At 39.8% G+C, this 14,103-nt stretch overlaps 1 protein-coding gene across 6 annotated transcripts in view; it reads right to left on the minus strand.

The window, feature by feature from the left end:
- JHY (junctional cadherin complex regulator) overlaps nucleotides 1-14,103 on the minus strand; it is a 71,037-nt gene that overhangs the window by 17,705 nt on the left and 39,229 nt on the right. For 2 of the 6 annotated variants that reach the window (XR_011495645.1, XM_044752573.2), the window contains 4 exons: nucleotides 12,526-13,187; nucleotides 8,991-9,285; nucleotides 1,385-1,465; nucleotides 476-661 (listed from right to left, as the gene is read on the minus strand). Coding sequence is in view for 4 of the 6 variants with exons in the window: in XM_044752573.2 (XP_044608508.2) it covers nucleotides 476-661; nucleotides 1,385-1,465; nucleotides 8,991-9,285; nucleotides 12,526-13,187 (1,224 nt within the window). In the remaining 2 variants the exon portion in view is untranslated. Of the gene's footprint in view, nucleotides 1-475; nucleotides 736-1,384; nucleotides 1,466-8,990; nucleotides 9,286-12,525; nucleotides 13,188-14,103 lie in introns of those variants that run through there. The other 4 variants (XM_044752574.2, XM_014843659.3, XR_006516392.2 and 1 more) reach the window with 3 other exon arrangements.

The raw sequence follows: 14,103 nt of genomic DNA on the forward strand, positions 1-14,103 counted from the left end.
TCTTTGATTGAGGAACCCACATATTACAATCCCTTAGGAAAAACGTAGAGGAATGAACTTGAGAGAAAAAAATGAAGGACTTTCCTTTGACATAGGTACGCATAAACAGCAAGAAGACACTAATTTCTTAAAACCCTAATGGTAGAAAAAGAAATTGATAGTTAATCAAGATGGCAAGTTTCTTCTACAAAATCACCGTACTATTCAGTTTTTATGTGACAAACTCGAAATGCTAGGAAGAAAACGTGGAGGACTAAAGACAATAATGAACTTCAGGGAAGAAAAGGCTAACCTTATAGCCCCCTGTGTGTGTGTCCTTTTTACATCAATATCTACGAATGATGGTTAGCTGCAGAAATCGTACTAGCTAAAACATCCTACGTTCAAAAAATGTGAGGAACTTAAGTTATAAGGTAACAAAGGTTTCCTTTTAATTCAAATTGAAAAGATAACTGTGCTGGTGAGAATTTCTTACCTTCTGCCGAGGGACAGCAGGCTTAGTTTCAGTTTTTGCCGTTTGGGGTTTTGACAGAATGGAGAGTGTCTTCATGTTGTACTCCTTAACTTGTTTTGCATATTCCTTTTGCTGTTTTAATTTCTGCATCTGCTCAGAGAAACAACGTCCCGGTGACTCACAAGTCCTGCTAGATCTCTCTGTTCTCTGTTTAAAGCGACACGAATTTCAGTGAGCTGGCATATCGTGTCAGCAGCACAGAGGCAGCGGGATGCCCACGCCTGGGGTGACAGCAGGGACATGGTTAAGTTAACATTTCTCCTGGAAATGGTCTCTCTTGGGAGGACGTCACGGCAATAGCGTACCCAGTGTTCCCTTAACAGTGGCTAAATCATATTCAGCCCCTTCTTGGTTGCATTTACCCAATTTATTTTCATTTTTGCTTCCAACTTTGAACTATACTCTCTTTTTATGCCTTGAGTGCAACTGCAGTTAAAACACATTAAATGAAGATCTCCTTTCACTGGAGGAAAGAGAATAAAGTAGATGCACTTTCATGGGCTGGGAGTCTCTTCCCCTAAGTGTCTTCTCTGTAGCCACTCTTCAGAATTACCAGGATAACTCTATTGTGAAGGGCCAACAACCATGTAACATCCATAGCTCTTTTCATGTGCACGTGTCCCACTTTTCTGTTTGGGCCCTCAAAACTAACTAAAAGGTGGCTATACAAAACAACATTGGCTAAGTAATTTTATTTTATGGTAAAAGGAGTGTCTGGGTCTCTATTACCAATGCTGTTTCAGAAGGGTCCCTATTCAGAGTGAGACATTTGGATCGGGACTTGGTTCTGAGGAGCATCTTTATACAGTTTTGCTCAAAGGGAGATGGGCTAAGCCAAGCCTGAGAATGCTGGATGCACATCACACTCACCTTGTCTCGGATGGACTCAAGGTCAGGTCCAAGGCCTCCAAGCTTCACTTCTCTTTTCTGATAACCTTTCAGCTTGGAACTCTAAAAGTATAAACACAGAGACAGTTTCTTTCAAGAACTTATCTGTCTCCCCAAGTTGTCACAGCCACATAAGAAAGGGAAGAAGGAAAATGAAGAATGGAAGCCTGTGTAGACTGTCAGAGAGTGGGTGCATTTCCTGACAATTCTTCCATTTTAATGGTAGTTATTGATAATAGTTTCTTTGGTAATTTGTAGCTGGTTAGCTAACATGTTTTGACTTTTCCACTTTTGCAATAAAAAAATATTGAAATTCTGAAAATTATAAAAAAAATTCCAAGTGAGTAAAGTGCTGTTTTGTTATTCACATTTTTAACATAACATATACATTGACATATACACGCACTTTGCTGCTGCTGCTATTGCTATTATGTCTAGTCTTGTGCAGTTCACTAAACCAAATGATTTCCCTGGAAGAGGCAATCTAAACGAATCAGGTAAGCACATTGCTTTAAAAAGAGAGCACCCTGTCTAATGATGTCATAATATTCAAAAGAAAGTAAACATTTAAGGGTTAAGAGTCTAGGCAAGACCTACTGAGACACTCATTCAGTGTGCTTTTAGATATTTTGAAGGGTACAAATAATTTTATATAGCTCTTATTAGTATTTCATATTCAAAGGGACAGACTAACATAATGAGGCAATTTAATTATAAGATTATGACCCGAGCACAGTAAAAGGCAAGAAAAATACTAGCGCTCTCCTGACTGTAGGCTAGATTAAGATATTTTTGAAACTGCTGCTTTTGACATTAAAATTGACTTACTACTTGCAGCCGATGCCTTTGTGGGGAAACCAAATCCTTTTTTCTTTGAGTTTGTGAGTTTATTTAGTTTCCTTCCTTGGGAAGGGTAGGAAGGACAATACCAAAGAGAGGGTTTGGATGACAGTCATTATCTTAGGACATAGCTAAGTTCGTGCTTAGAATGGAGAAAGAACAGCCATCCTGAAGACAGGGCAGTTCTGTACTAACTGTGCAGGACCATGTGTCTGTATGCTAATGATAAGGCATGGTTTTCCCCTACATTTCGAAAGCTCCTGTTAATTATTAAGTCCTCAGATATTAAGTATATCTGATGTGCCCTTTCCTGAAAGAGAATTTGGCAGACATAGTCCAGAGACTTAAAAAAAATTTCATCATATTAGTTACTGCATATAACTCCCAAATCTTAACAGTGAACTTATGCATACACATTGTAGCAACCATTACAAGAATGTGTTCTACTCACAGTGGCCTACTGACTGACTACCCAGAGGTCATACCCATTAGCTTCTCCATTGCCATTCCCACTGTAGAAGCTCAGAGTCAATACTCTTTGCCTCAGCGCCCCAGCAGTGAGCTGTGGCCCATGAGGTATGAATGAAAATTTGCTGGAGTAGATAGAGGGTGCATCTTGGAAAGCTCTTATTCGGGCTGGCATGGCTTCTCTCTCTTCCCTTTTTCTTGCCTTGAATGTGGATGTGATTCCTGGAGCTAGAGCTGCAGTGGCAACCTTGCAGCCAGGAAAGAAAAAAGGAACAAGAGAATCATACAAACACTGGTTCTGATGTTTTGAGCTATAAAACCACCAGTGCTAGCAACTATCTACTTGTGAATTAATTGTATGTAAGAAGAATGAACCCATATTTTTGAAGTTGCTGTAAATAGTAATTCTGTGATTTGTAGCTGAGGGCCATATTTCTATGGTACTACAAAATTTCTATGGTACATCTTAGCGCTCCAAAGGGCCAAAATCACATGTCATTATGGCAACACTTCTACACTGCAAGGATTAAAAGTTCTGTAAATAGAATTTTCTCCATTAGAATGTTAAACATTTACAGTCAAAACTCTTTCAGTGCATTTAATTCTAAAAGGTGAGAGAAGATCTTTTCTTAAGCTTTTGGACTAAAATCATTAAAAAATAACATATAGAAGAAATATTGTTCATTGAAGGCATTTCAAAATCATAAATCTCCTTCAAGAAAACAGTCATCACCCAGCAAAACCACATAGCTGCTTCCTGCCCTTTAGATTGATCTGTTCATACTTTTATAAAGTTGTCATAATGCTACAAATTATTTTTTTTCACTAAGCAGTTTAGTATTACACTCTATTTCCCTGTCACTAAATGTTTTTTGAAAATGTAATTTTTTATGCCTAATATTCTATTGTCTAGTTACAGTTGAATTGCTCAGCTATTCCTCTAACTGTTGAACATTTAAGATGTCCTAGGGATGAGCATTGTTTGTGGGCTACTCTGATTATTTCTTTGAGAAAATTAAGAGAAGTGAGATTGAAACAAAATCATGAACATATTTAAGGCCATTAATGAACACTTCCAGTAACAGTGTGTAAGAATGCCCTTTTTGTCCAAACCTTTATTTATACTGGGTATTACCACATTTTAAAACTTTGCTAATTTTTAATAGGTGAATGCACTCAGATATTGTAGGCTTTGCAATTGCAAATTTGTTCTTTGTCTGGCATATGCCATTTGTACCATTGTTTGCAATCTCTAAGTTACTATTTGCCAAAGTAAACCAACAACAAAAAAGAAAGCGAACCCCAGTCATATCCAAGTCATAAATCCAATTTGTCCAAGACTGATGAGAAAGAAATGATCAGTGCCCAGAAATCACCTCCTTAGTCTGAAGCAGCTTAACTTGAATCATTCCACTGACTCACAGAAGGTACGCTGTGAAGCATGAATAATTGCTCATCGCTCGCCAGCCACCGTTCTTACCATCACCTCAAACGAACATCGTGGCTGTCAGAAAAACAGAGCCGAGGGTCCAGCATTACACACTGACGTGAAGGAAGGAGCGTGGCGCAAAGGGGCTATCCCCAAATGCCACTGACCCCTTTACGGGATGAGCTGCTTCTAGCAGAGATGTTTCTCAAGGGCGAGCGATGGCTCCTAACAGTGTTCTGGGTGACTGGCAATGAAAAATCCTGGATTTACTTAAGTTTGGCTCAAATAATCTTGATTGGTTTACAGCGCCGCAATTTTGTTTGATCTCTTTCCATCAAAAGTCTTTTTAACAGCTTTATTGAGATATTTCACATGCCACCAAATTTACCCATTTGAAGTTGTACAATTCAGTGGTTTTTAGTATATTCATTGGGTTGTGCAAACATCACCACAATCCAATTTTAGAACATTTTCTTCCCCCTAAAAAGAAACCCCAGGCCCATTAGCAGTTACCAAGCTTCCCCCTCCACCTCCAGCCCTAGGCAACCACTAATCTACTTTAGGTCTCTTCAAAAGGCTTTTATAATAAAATAAGCCCTAGAATTTACTTTGATTAACCTCTCCTTGGCTGTTACCAGACTAAAAGGTCACAATAGCATAAAGAAAAAAAAATTTAAATCAACTATGATAGTCCCACTAGGTCTCCAAACACAGGGGAGAAACATAGGCACGTTCTCAACAAATCCCTGACGGGTTCGCTGCTAGTCTTTGCATAAAACCCACACAAACTGACACCCACCAGCCCCGGCAGTAGCTGCGGATTGCTAAGAACAGAGCTGCCCTCTGAGCTGGTGCTCACCATCCATCTCTTCAGCAGAGGATGGCACGGGGCTTTCCTGACGGAAGGTTTCCGCTGGTAACTCATGACACTTCTTCTCAAGCCAGAAGAATGATTTTTATTGTAACCTTGGGGCCAAGTGAGCCTGAACTGAAAATGACATTGTTCCGTGAGGACTTGTTTCAACTCTGAAATGCCATACCCTGCTGTGGGCGACACTGCAGGGCTTTTCTCCAGAACATTCTTCAGATGTGTAAGTGTGAGAAAGTTACTCAAATAACAGGACAAAAAACAATGCCTCAAATACCGGGGAGCAGCAAGTGAAGGAAATTTGCTCTGCAGTTGCTAAACTTAATCCCAATAAACCTCTTCTTAGAGGCAGTCAGGCAGCAATGCCCAGATTGTCTGTGACAACAAACACACGAGTTAATTACCGCAGCTCAGCTCAACACGGTCAGCTGTTAGGGAACGCCTTAAGCAGTTACTTTTGGAGGCTTGCGATGGATATTTTTGTACTGTTTGTCATTCCTTGCACCGTGTTAATCTCTTACAGCCTGACGTCGGGATTTAATGGCATGGACAATGCTCAGTATTCATAAATCAGCCACAACAGAACTGCTGGGAAAGGAAGAATGGTTCTTGGGCCTATTATCTTTACAAATCCTCAAATTTTTAATATGATTGAAGTCGATTCCCTTGGAAACCACGAGATTTGCTGTGACCAGAAAATGGGCATGACCTGGATAATGATTCCCTCTGTCTGGTGTCCCAGCTACCTGCAGTCCTATACAAATAGCTCAGTTCTAAATCATTTTAGCTTCTGGAATAGCTTAAAGGACAAAGGGTGCTTCTGTGTATTTGTCAGCTGTAGGCGGAAGGTGTTGGGCTGAGAAAATGGATACGTGTGGATTGTAACATTCCTGAAAGAGCAGGGAGGGAGGGATTTTCCACGTTGGAGAGCCGGTTTGGGAAGCAGTAACTGGAAGTTCTCTTTCTTCCTCTTCTCCACCCTTCCGTGCTCTTAGATTTCTGGTGATACACACTGTCACTGGGATACTTTCCTCAGTAAAACATGAATTCTAATTACTAAGATAAAGAGGAAGGAAAAGGAAACTAACATTTAGTTAATGTCTATTTGCTAGAGACTAAGCTAAGGTTTTATACATTATTTTGTTTACTTATTACACCAAATCTACAACAGGAAAGAACAATTCTGATGATGCATATGAGGAAATAGGGACTCGCGTGAATTAATAACTTGTCCAAGTCAGAGAGATATGAGGTGACAGAGCAGAGATGAGAACTTAGGAATGGCTGGGTCCATGACTTCCATTAAACTCTGCTCACTAAGAATTGAGCACAAAAGCTTGCATTTTCAACAACTATCCATAGTTGGCGAGAACCCTAATCCAGAAGGTTCTTTTCTCAGGTAGTGTGTTTGAGCTATTTTTTAGGCCCTGGTAACCCGTAAGTTCTGGAGTAAATGGGCTGGCCTCACCTTGAGAACGTGTCGGTTCCAAAGCTCTGAAAACATCTCCCTATAGAAATAGTAACATGCATGGTGTCTGGCTTCCTCGTCTAGTCTACAAAACCTATTTTATTTATGCAGTACTTGAAAACTGTACTAATTGTACCTCAGAACCTAACTACCATGTAATGATGTTTCTGTGGAAAGAGAAGTTACTTGTCATCCCAGAAACACCTTTCTTCTTATTTATAGTGAAACTGGGGATTATGTCAGCTCCAAGCCACTAGTAGTGGTTTCCACAGCCTGGGCAAGCATTAGGGCCCCCGTTGGAATGGAGGATATGAGTGAGTGGAATCAGAATGGGGAGTTCAAGGAGCCCTCAGGTGGGGGTATGTGAAGGAGCTGAGGTAAGGACTCCAGGGTTGTGAGTGAGTGAAGACCTGGGCTGCAAAGGGCTCCAAGGTGAGAGCTGCAACTGTGGGCTGGGGTGTTTCATATCCAATGACTTCTGAGGTCATGTCTCATGCCAAGCCAGTACATCTTTTCTTCTCTTTAATATGACCCACCGTCTATTTGAGACCAGCTTCCCCATCTTTTCAAGGCCACCCTTTTCTTTTTTTTCTGAGGGCTCCACATGAGGGTCCACTGACTTCATAATCTCCTGACTTCTTGGAACATTTTGCATCTGCCCTGCACACCATAGCCAGAGCAGTCTTTCTAAAATACAAATCTAACAATGGTTAAAATTCTTCAGTGGTCCCCACCCCTCAGCCTAGAAAATAAAGCCCTCCTTCTTCGAATGATAAACACGATCCTCTAAGACGTGGCTCCTACTTACTTCTCCACCTACATCTCTTGACGCTCTGTGCCTCCCCGTTCCAGTGACAGAAACACCAAAATGCTGTCAGTTCCCCACATGCATCATGTTGTCTCACGCTTAAGAACATTTCACGCTGGTCCCTTTGCCTGAAAGGCCCTTTGTTAACTCTTGATCATCCTCTAAGACGCAGCTCACAATGATCTCCTGAAGCTCTGCTTGACCCCAGATTGGGATGTGTCCTCCTCTGTGTTCCTCATGCATCTCTCTCTTCTTTTTTTTAATTGCAATATTATCCTGAAGCCATTTACATGTGTATCTTCCCCAGTTCCTCGGGAAGGTTCATGGCTCATTCTCTTTACATCCCAGTACCTACCCCAGTTCCTAGTAGGAATTCAACAAATACATGCTGAATTGAACTGAGGAAGATTTCCTAAAACTGCCTTGTTGTGGATGCCCCTCTGGACCAAGGCACTCATTCTCCCAGCTGCTGGGAGTGTTGTATGCTACGGCTCACAGTTGAGTCCCTCCCTAAGAACTGCCCTCAGCCAAATGGAGCTGCTAGGCCCAAAGTTACAACCCTTCCCCAGGGGCAGTCAATAGCCAATGGCTGGTCTGTGTTGGGGAACAAAGCCTGGGTCCCTTGACTTTGAAGGGCCATCCCAACCTCAGAACCCTTTTGGGCTTCGTTGATGCTTCTGCTGCTCCCGCGTCACGAGTGCTCTCTCCCTTGGCCCAGCCCTCCCTACCTCAATCCCTTACAGGGGTGGTTCCGAGGCCCTGCTTAACAACCCTCCTGCACACAAATCTCCATTTCATTTTGCTCCTGGGGAAACCAACTCACCACAGGTCTATTGCTTCCAACCATGCCTTTCCCTATTGCTCTGTAAAACGGAATGCATTTCCAGCTTTTTTCTTACAATTTGATGCTAGAAGCAAGTGATCTTTCCTGAGGGGTTTTTATTGGTTATAAGAGTAGAGAAATACAAAGGACATAAAAAGACTCATTCAATGCTCCTTCATGTCTTCCTGGAAAGATTCCACTTTGCCAAACTCGCCCCCTCCCCCCCCCCCCCAATTTCCCTTATTTAACCATATAGATCCTATGGGAAAGATTTAAGGGTACAAAGGTGCTAGTAATGGGGAACCTTCTTGTAAACAAAAAACCCAGTAAAGATTAGCAAACATTTCAGAAGAAGGCTCAATCATCGGCTCTCCTGGGTATTTTACTGCAGGAGCTGAAGTGAGAATAGGGCCAAGAAGAGTTGGGGGCGGGGGAGTGATGGATGGTGGGGAAATGCAGCGGCAACAGGGGCTTTCGCTCACTCAACCCTACTTTCTCTTCTTGGATACGAGAATGTGCCTGGGAGACAGCCTAGACTGGGAGTGAGGTGTGGCGTGGGGAGCTTTCCTGAGGATGTGATGTTTATGCTGAGGCCAAAAGGAAGACTATTGCCTCTCAGCAAATGTAGATGCTTCCCTGAGATGAATCAGAAAGGGGACGGAAACGGCGTTCCTGGCAGCGACAACTTCCAGGAAGAAGAGGAGGGAAATTCCAGGCAGTGGCAGGGACGCGAGTAAAGAAGTTCCTTAGGCCTTGGGCCACCCGGTTGTGGCAGCAGCTCAGTAACGACCATCCTATTCCAAGGCTATCATAAGGGGAATGGAAATCAAGGCCCATCTGTATTCTCAAAATTAAAAGCTTACTTGGTAAAATGCTTTTATTACCTTAATGCTGCTTCTTTTCCGATGCTTTTTTCCTTTTTCCAGTTGAAACAGATAGCCTTCAGAATTGCTACGACTAATTTTCATTTGGTTTCTTTGGCTTCTCTCTGAACTGAGTTGAGATTCACTTTCCACCCCTGACGATATGGGCGGAAATGTGACGCTGGCTAAGGCCCCTTCACTGGGCTGCACCTCGGTCAGCTGCATTAAGGCTTGCTGATGCTGCTGCATTATCTGCGACAGCCGGGAATCTGGAGAAGCTCTAACAGGTTGGCTGTCAGAGGAAGAATGGAATTTCCTTAGCAGAAAAAAAAAAGCACAAACCTGTTAATAAAACCTGAATACGTAAGACTTCTAGCACGAAAGTCTTTATGAACCATATATTTGATGTATTTATCACAGCTCAAATCAAATTAATGAACTTTAGCTTAATCTTTTCACACATTAATTTCCTATCTTAAAATTCCCTGTGACTTTCTATGGGACAATATTTGGGGTTCAAATTTACCTACATAATCATGGAAATCCAACACCAAGAAATTAACATAAAAATGATCCCAGAGGAGGGGTACCTCTGTACATCCGGCAAAGCAAATATAAAAGTTCTCTGGAGGGATACTCGCCTACCCAAGCCTGCTAGATTTCTATAAACATAAGTTCACAATCCAAAATCCCAGAATATATGAAGAAATAACCTATCAGGTAAGGGAGCCAGCAGACACACATGCACACGCACACACACACAAAAGCCGTGGTAGATTTCTAAGAACTTCAGATAATAGAATATTAGATAGCATTCATAAAGTAAGCACGTTTAAAATGACTAAGATGTGAATGAAGAAATCAAAACCCAGAGAAACATATTTTGAAAAAAGAACAAAAAAGTTTTAATCAGAGCCATACAGAAATTCTAGATATGGAAATTACCATCATGGAAATTTACAACTCTATGGGTATATCAGAGTACACTGGACACAGCTGAAGAGAGTTATTGCACTGAAAGACTTATCAGAGGAAATTTCTCAGAAGCTCAGAGAGATAAAAGATGGAAAATAAGAAACAATTAAAAAGACACAGAGTCTAGAATAAGAGAATCTAATATACATTTCTTTGGTGTTCCTGGAGGGAAAATAGAGCAAATCTGGGAGACATAATACCCAAAGGGAAAATGGGTGATAATTCTTCAGAATTTATGAAAGAGACAAATCCTCAGATTTAGGAATCACAGAAGAGTCACAAGCAGGATTAAAAATTTCATACTTAGACATATCACAGTGAAACTTCAAAACACCAAAAAGGAAAGGAGAGACTTTAAAACCAACGAGAGAAAAAAGACGACAAATTAAATACAAAAGAAATGATAATTATATAACAAAAGACTTTTCAAAGAAACACAGAAGCCAGGAGATAGAAAAATAATGTTTTCAAAGAGTTTAATTCTTCACCAAGTTAAATTATAATTCAATATAGAGAGTAAAGTAACGGAATTTCAGGTAAGTTCACGGGTGACGCACACGGGCTGAAAGAACTTCAGAAGGATCTACTGCAAGAGGAGAGAGCACAATGAAAGAAGGAAGGGGAGGCAAAGACATTAATCAACAATTAGTGAAATCTCAAACAGCACCGATTTTGTACAGCAGTAATAAAAGCAAGGATTAATTTTGGAGCTATAAGGTCCTAGACAAAATGCTGGACCAAAATAATAAGTGTAACAGAAAGGATATCAGATTGAAACAATTCAATGATTTTGAATATGTTCTGGAGGAGAATAGAAATATTAATTTAACACCACACTACTTAAGTATGTACGTTAAAAAAATAGAGAATAGGTATTTCCAAATCAGAAGAGGGAAAAAGTAACAAAATTCTTATCAGTTCAATAGAAGATATAAAAAAAAGTGGTTAGAAAGGATAAATTAAGATGGTAGAAATAAATCCAAATACATGAGTATCACAAAAAATGTAAATAAAGTTAAAAATATGCACCCCCAAACAAAATAAAACAAAGCCAAAGAAAAAATACATGACCTAAATAGTTTTATAGGAAAATTCCGTGACACTTTCAAGTAACAGATAATTCCACTTGTATATGAAGTGTCCCAGAGGATACAAAAATGGGGCAATATTCTCCAACACATGTTATAAGGCTGGTATAACTTGATAACACTTCCAGACAGGGCCAGTGGCAGACAGGAAAATTTAAAGCCAGTCTCAGTTCATGCATGTGAATGTTAAATTCTAAACAGTGTTAACAAATCAAATCAAGCAATTTATTAAAAATACAGTGTAAACTGGATTAATCCTGGGAATAAATGGATAGAGTAACATTAGGAAATCTGTTACTATATTTAGCCACATTAAAGGATTAAAGGAGAAAATTTTTCAATTGATGCAGAAAAACTATTTGGTAACATTGAATATCCATTTATGATAAAGCTTCTTCGCAAAGGAATAGGAATAGGAGGAAATTTACTATCTCCCTATCTACCAAAAATTAAATTTTATTCTTAATGGTAAAAATGTTAGCAGCACTCCCTCTAAAGTCAGGAAAAAAGACAAAGATGCCTGTTCTCTCTCTCTCTTCTAGGAAGCTAACTCTGAACCTTATAAAATGTACATTCCATACCTCCAAGGGTAGCACTTACATGTCTTTTGATTAATTCATGTGTGTACAACTTTCTCCCTAGTTTGAAAGTAAGCTCCTGGAGGGTAGCCATGCGTCATATTACTTTTGTATCTTCTATAGCATTCCAGCACTATATTCAGCACACATCAGGTGTGTAATAAACACATTTGATTGAATGACATCAAGATATGTCCCCTGAAGTGATCTTTAAAATAACTTTTCTTTTTTCTGATTATAGAAATAATACATCTACATTGTAGGGAACTTGAAGAATTCAGAAAGTATAAAGAAGAAATGAAAAATAACCCCAATCTCTCTTGCCAGAGATAACCACTATTGACATTTTGGTTCATTTTTCTTCTTCTGCGCACATTTTAACATAGTAAAGTTCGTACACCTTAGGTGTAATTTTGTACCTTACTCTTTTCTTTTAATAGAAGTGTTTCCTCATAATTATAATTTTTAATGGTTACATGATATTAAATGTCAGAATTTATCTAAACGTTTCCTTATTGTTGGTCAATATTCCTTATTGTCATTTCTATAAATCATACTTTTGTACATACTTTTCTATATTTTAATTATTTTCTAGGATAGGCCATGACAGTGTTAGAGATAATTTGTTTCCTCCAAACGTTGCTTGTAACCCTCAAGCTATACTGATCTTTTTTGACTGGGTCCCTCTGTCCTTCTCCCCTCCCACCAACCTCTGGTTTAACTATAATGGAAAAAGTAGAGGAGACAGGGAAGAAGAAAAGAAAAACGTCACAAGTGGACTATTTTAGGCAGAAATCAGAGCAAAAAATGTTTTTAGGTGCATTTTCCCCAGGAACCCTCCCCACCCCACCTGCTTTTCTCCAGCAGTCTCTCATTTCTCCTCTAGAAAACCACTTTAGAAAAGGGAATTCTTACCATAATATTTCTAAATTCTTATATCCTGTCTCTGTAAAAGTCTGTTTGGGTTGCTTCTTCTTTTCAGTCGATCCATTCACATTTCTGTTAGAAACAGGCTGAGAGCCTTTCTGGCTCAGGGGCACTTGTCTCTTATTAAGTTCACTAAGGTGGTTCAAGTTCATATTGGAAAGAGTGTTGATATGTAGCTGCTGATATGAAAATCTTTTCTCTTCTTGGTCTTTGCGTCCTCTTTCTTTACTAACATTCATCACCAAGTGATATCCAGGAGAGTTTTTATATAACACTGTGTCAACAGCCTGCTGTTGTGGAGCAAATTTATGGGAGGTGACTTTGGGATCCTGGCTCCTAGGTGGACTTGAGTGTTGTAAATCACTGTTATGGGCATTCATAATCACAATTGTTTCGTGCTTTACTGAAGTATCAATAGGCTTATTTTGGTTTTGTTGCTGTCTGGGAGTGTTATTCTGGTTTCCTTGACTGACAACCAGCTCTTCAGTCACCAAAGACTTCTGGCCAGGCTGGTGTCTATGCTGTTTTCGAATCTTAGGCTTGGCTGGTCTTCTGGAAGGTTGCTGGCCATTGGCTACTTCAGAAGATTGACCTCTTGGTACATTGCTTGATTTTGCACTTTCATATTGAGACCAGTGTTCCTGGTAATTCTAAAAAGACATTTTTGATTAATGTAAAAGTAAAAGATGGGCACTCTTTCCACATTTTAAATTAGTGTTTTTTAAACTGGGAGTTGAGACTTCTAGGAAGGTGATTGTGGAATTGAAAGGGGACAAAGAAAAAGTATGGAGGGTCCTTTCCTAATTTCAGGCAATGAGAAGGTGACTAGCTGAGTGATTCCTCCTGGCAATTTCAGATTATGAATTTTCTAGAAAGAAATGGGCTTTATATGAAGGAGAAGTCTTTGACTTAAAATGTTGTAAAATGAGGGCCAGGTAGGTGGTACAGTGGTTAAGTCTGTGTGCTCCACTTTGGGGCCCAGGGTTCGCTGGTCTGGATCCTGGGTGCAGACCTACACCAAGCCATGCTGTGGTGGCGTCCCACGTACAAAACGGAGGAAGACGGGCACAGATGTAGGCTCAGGGCTAATCTTCCTCAGCAAAAAAAGGAAGATTGGCAATGGACGTTAGTTCAGAGCTTCTTCCTCACACACACACAGAAATGTTGTAAAATGAAGTGCTCTCAAATGGGAAAAAAGAAGCTTTATCTCCTTTAAAGAGCTACTTACAAAGAAAGTGCAAATCTGCATCAAAATACACAAGTTTATTTTAACTAAGATGAATATTAAAAAAAAAAATCTTAGCCAGAAACAGCATCAGTGATTTGCTTTACCAACCAAGTACAAGTTTAGTATGAAAAATAATTCAGATTATCGGATCTTCTTACTCATATAGGTCAGAAGCTATAAATGACCTCTTTACCAGATGAAACAAATTAGATGTTATTCAGAAGATTATAAGAGTCCGCACTGTGATAGGACATCTGTGAAACCATAAGTGTTGTTTGGCTTCTCTTCCTTAATAGAGCCTATACTTAGGCAATCAAACATCTGGGAGAAATATTTCA

Source organism: Equus asinus, chromosome 20 (assembly GCF_041296235.1).
Source record: "Equus asinus isolate D_3611 breed Donkey chromosome 20, EquAss-T2T_v2, whole genome shotgun sequence".
Classification (NCBI taxonomy): Eukaryota; Metazoa; Chordata; class Mammalia; order Perissodactyla; family Equidae; genus Equus; species Equus asinus.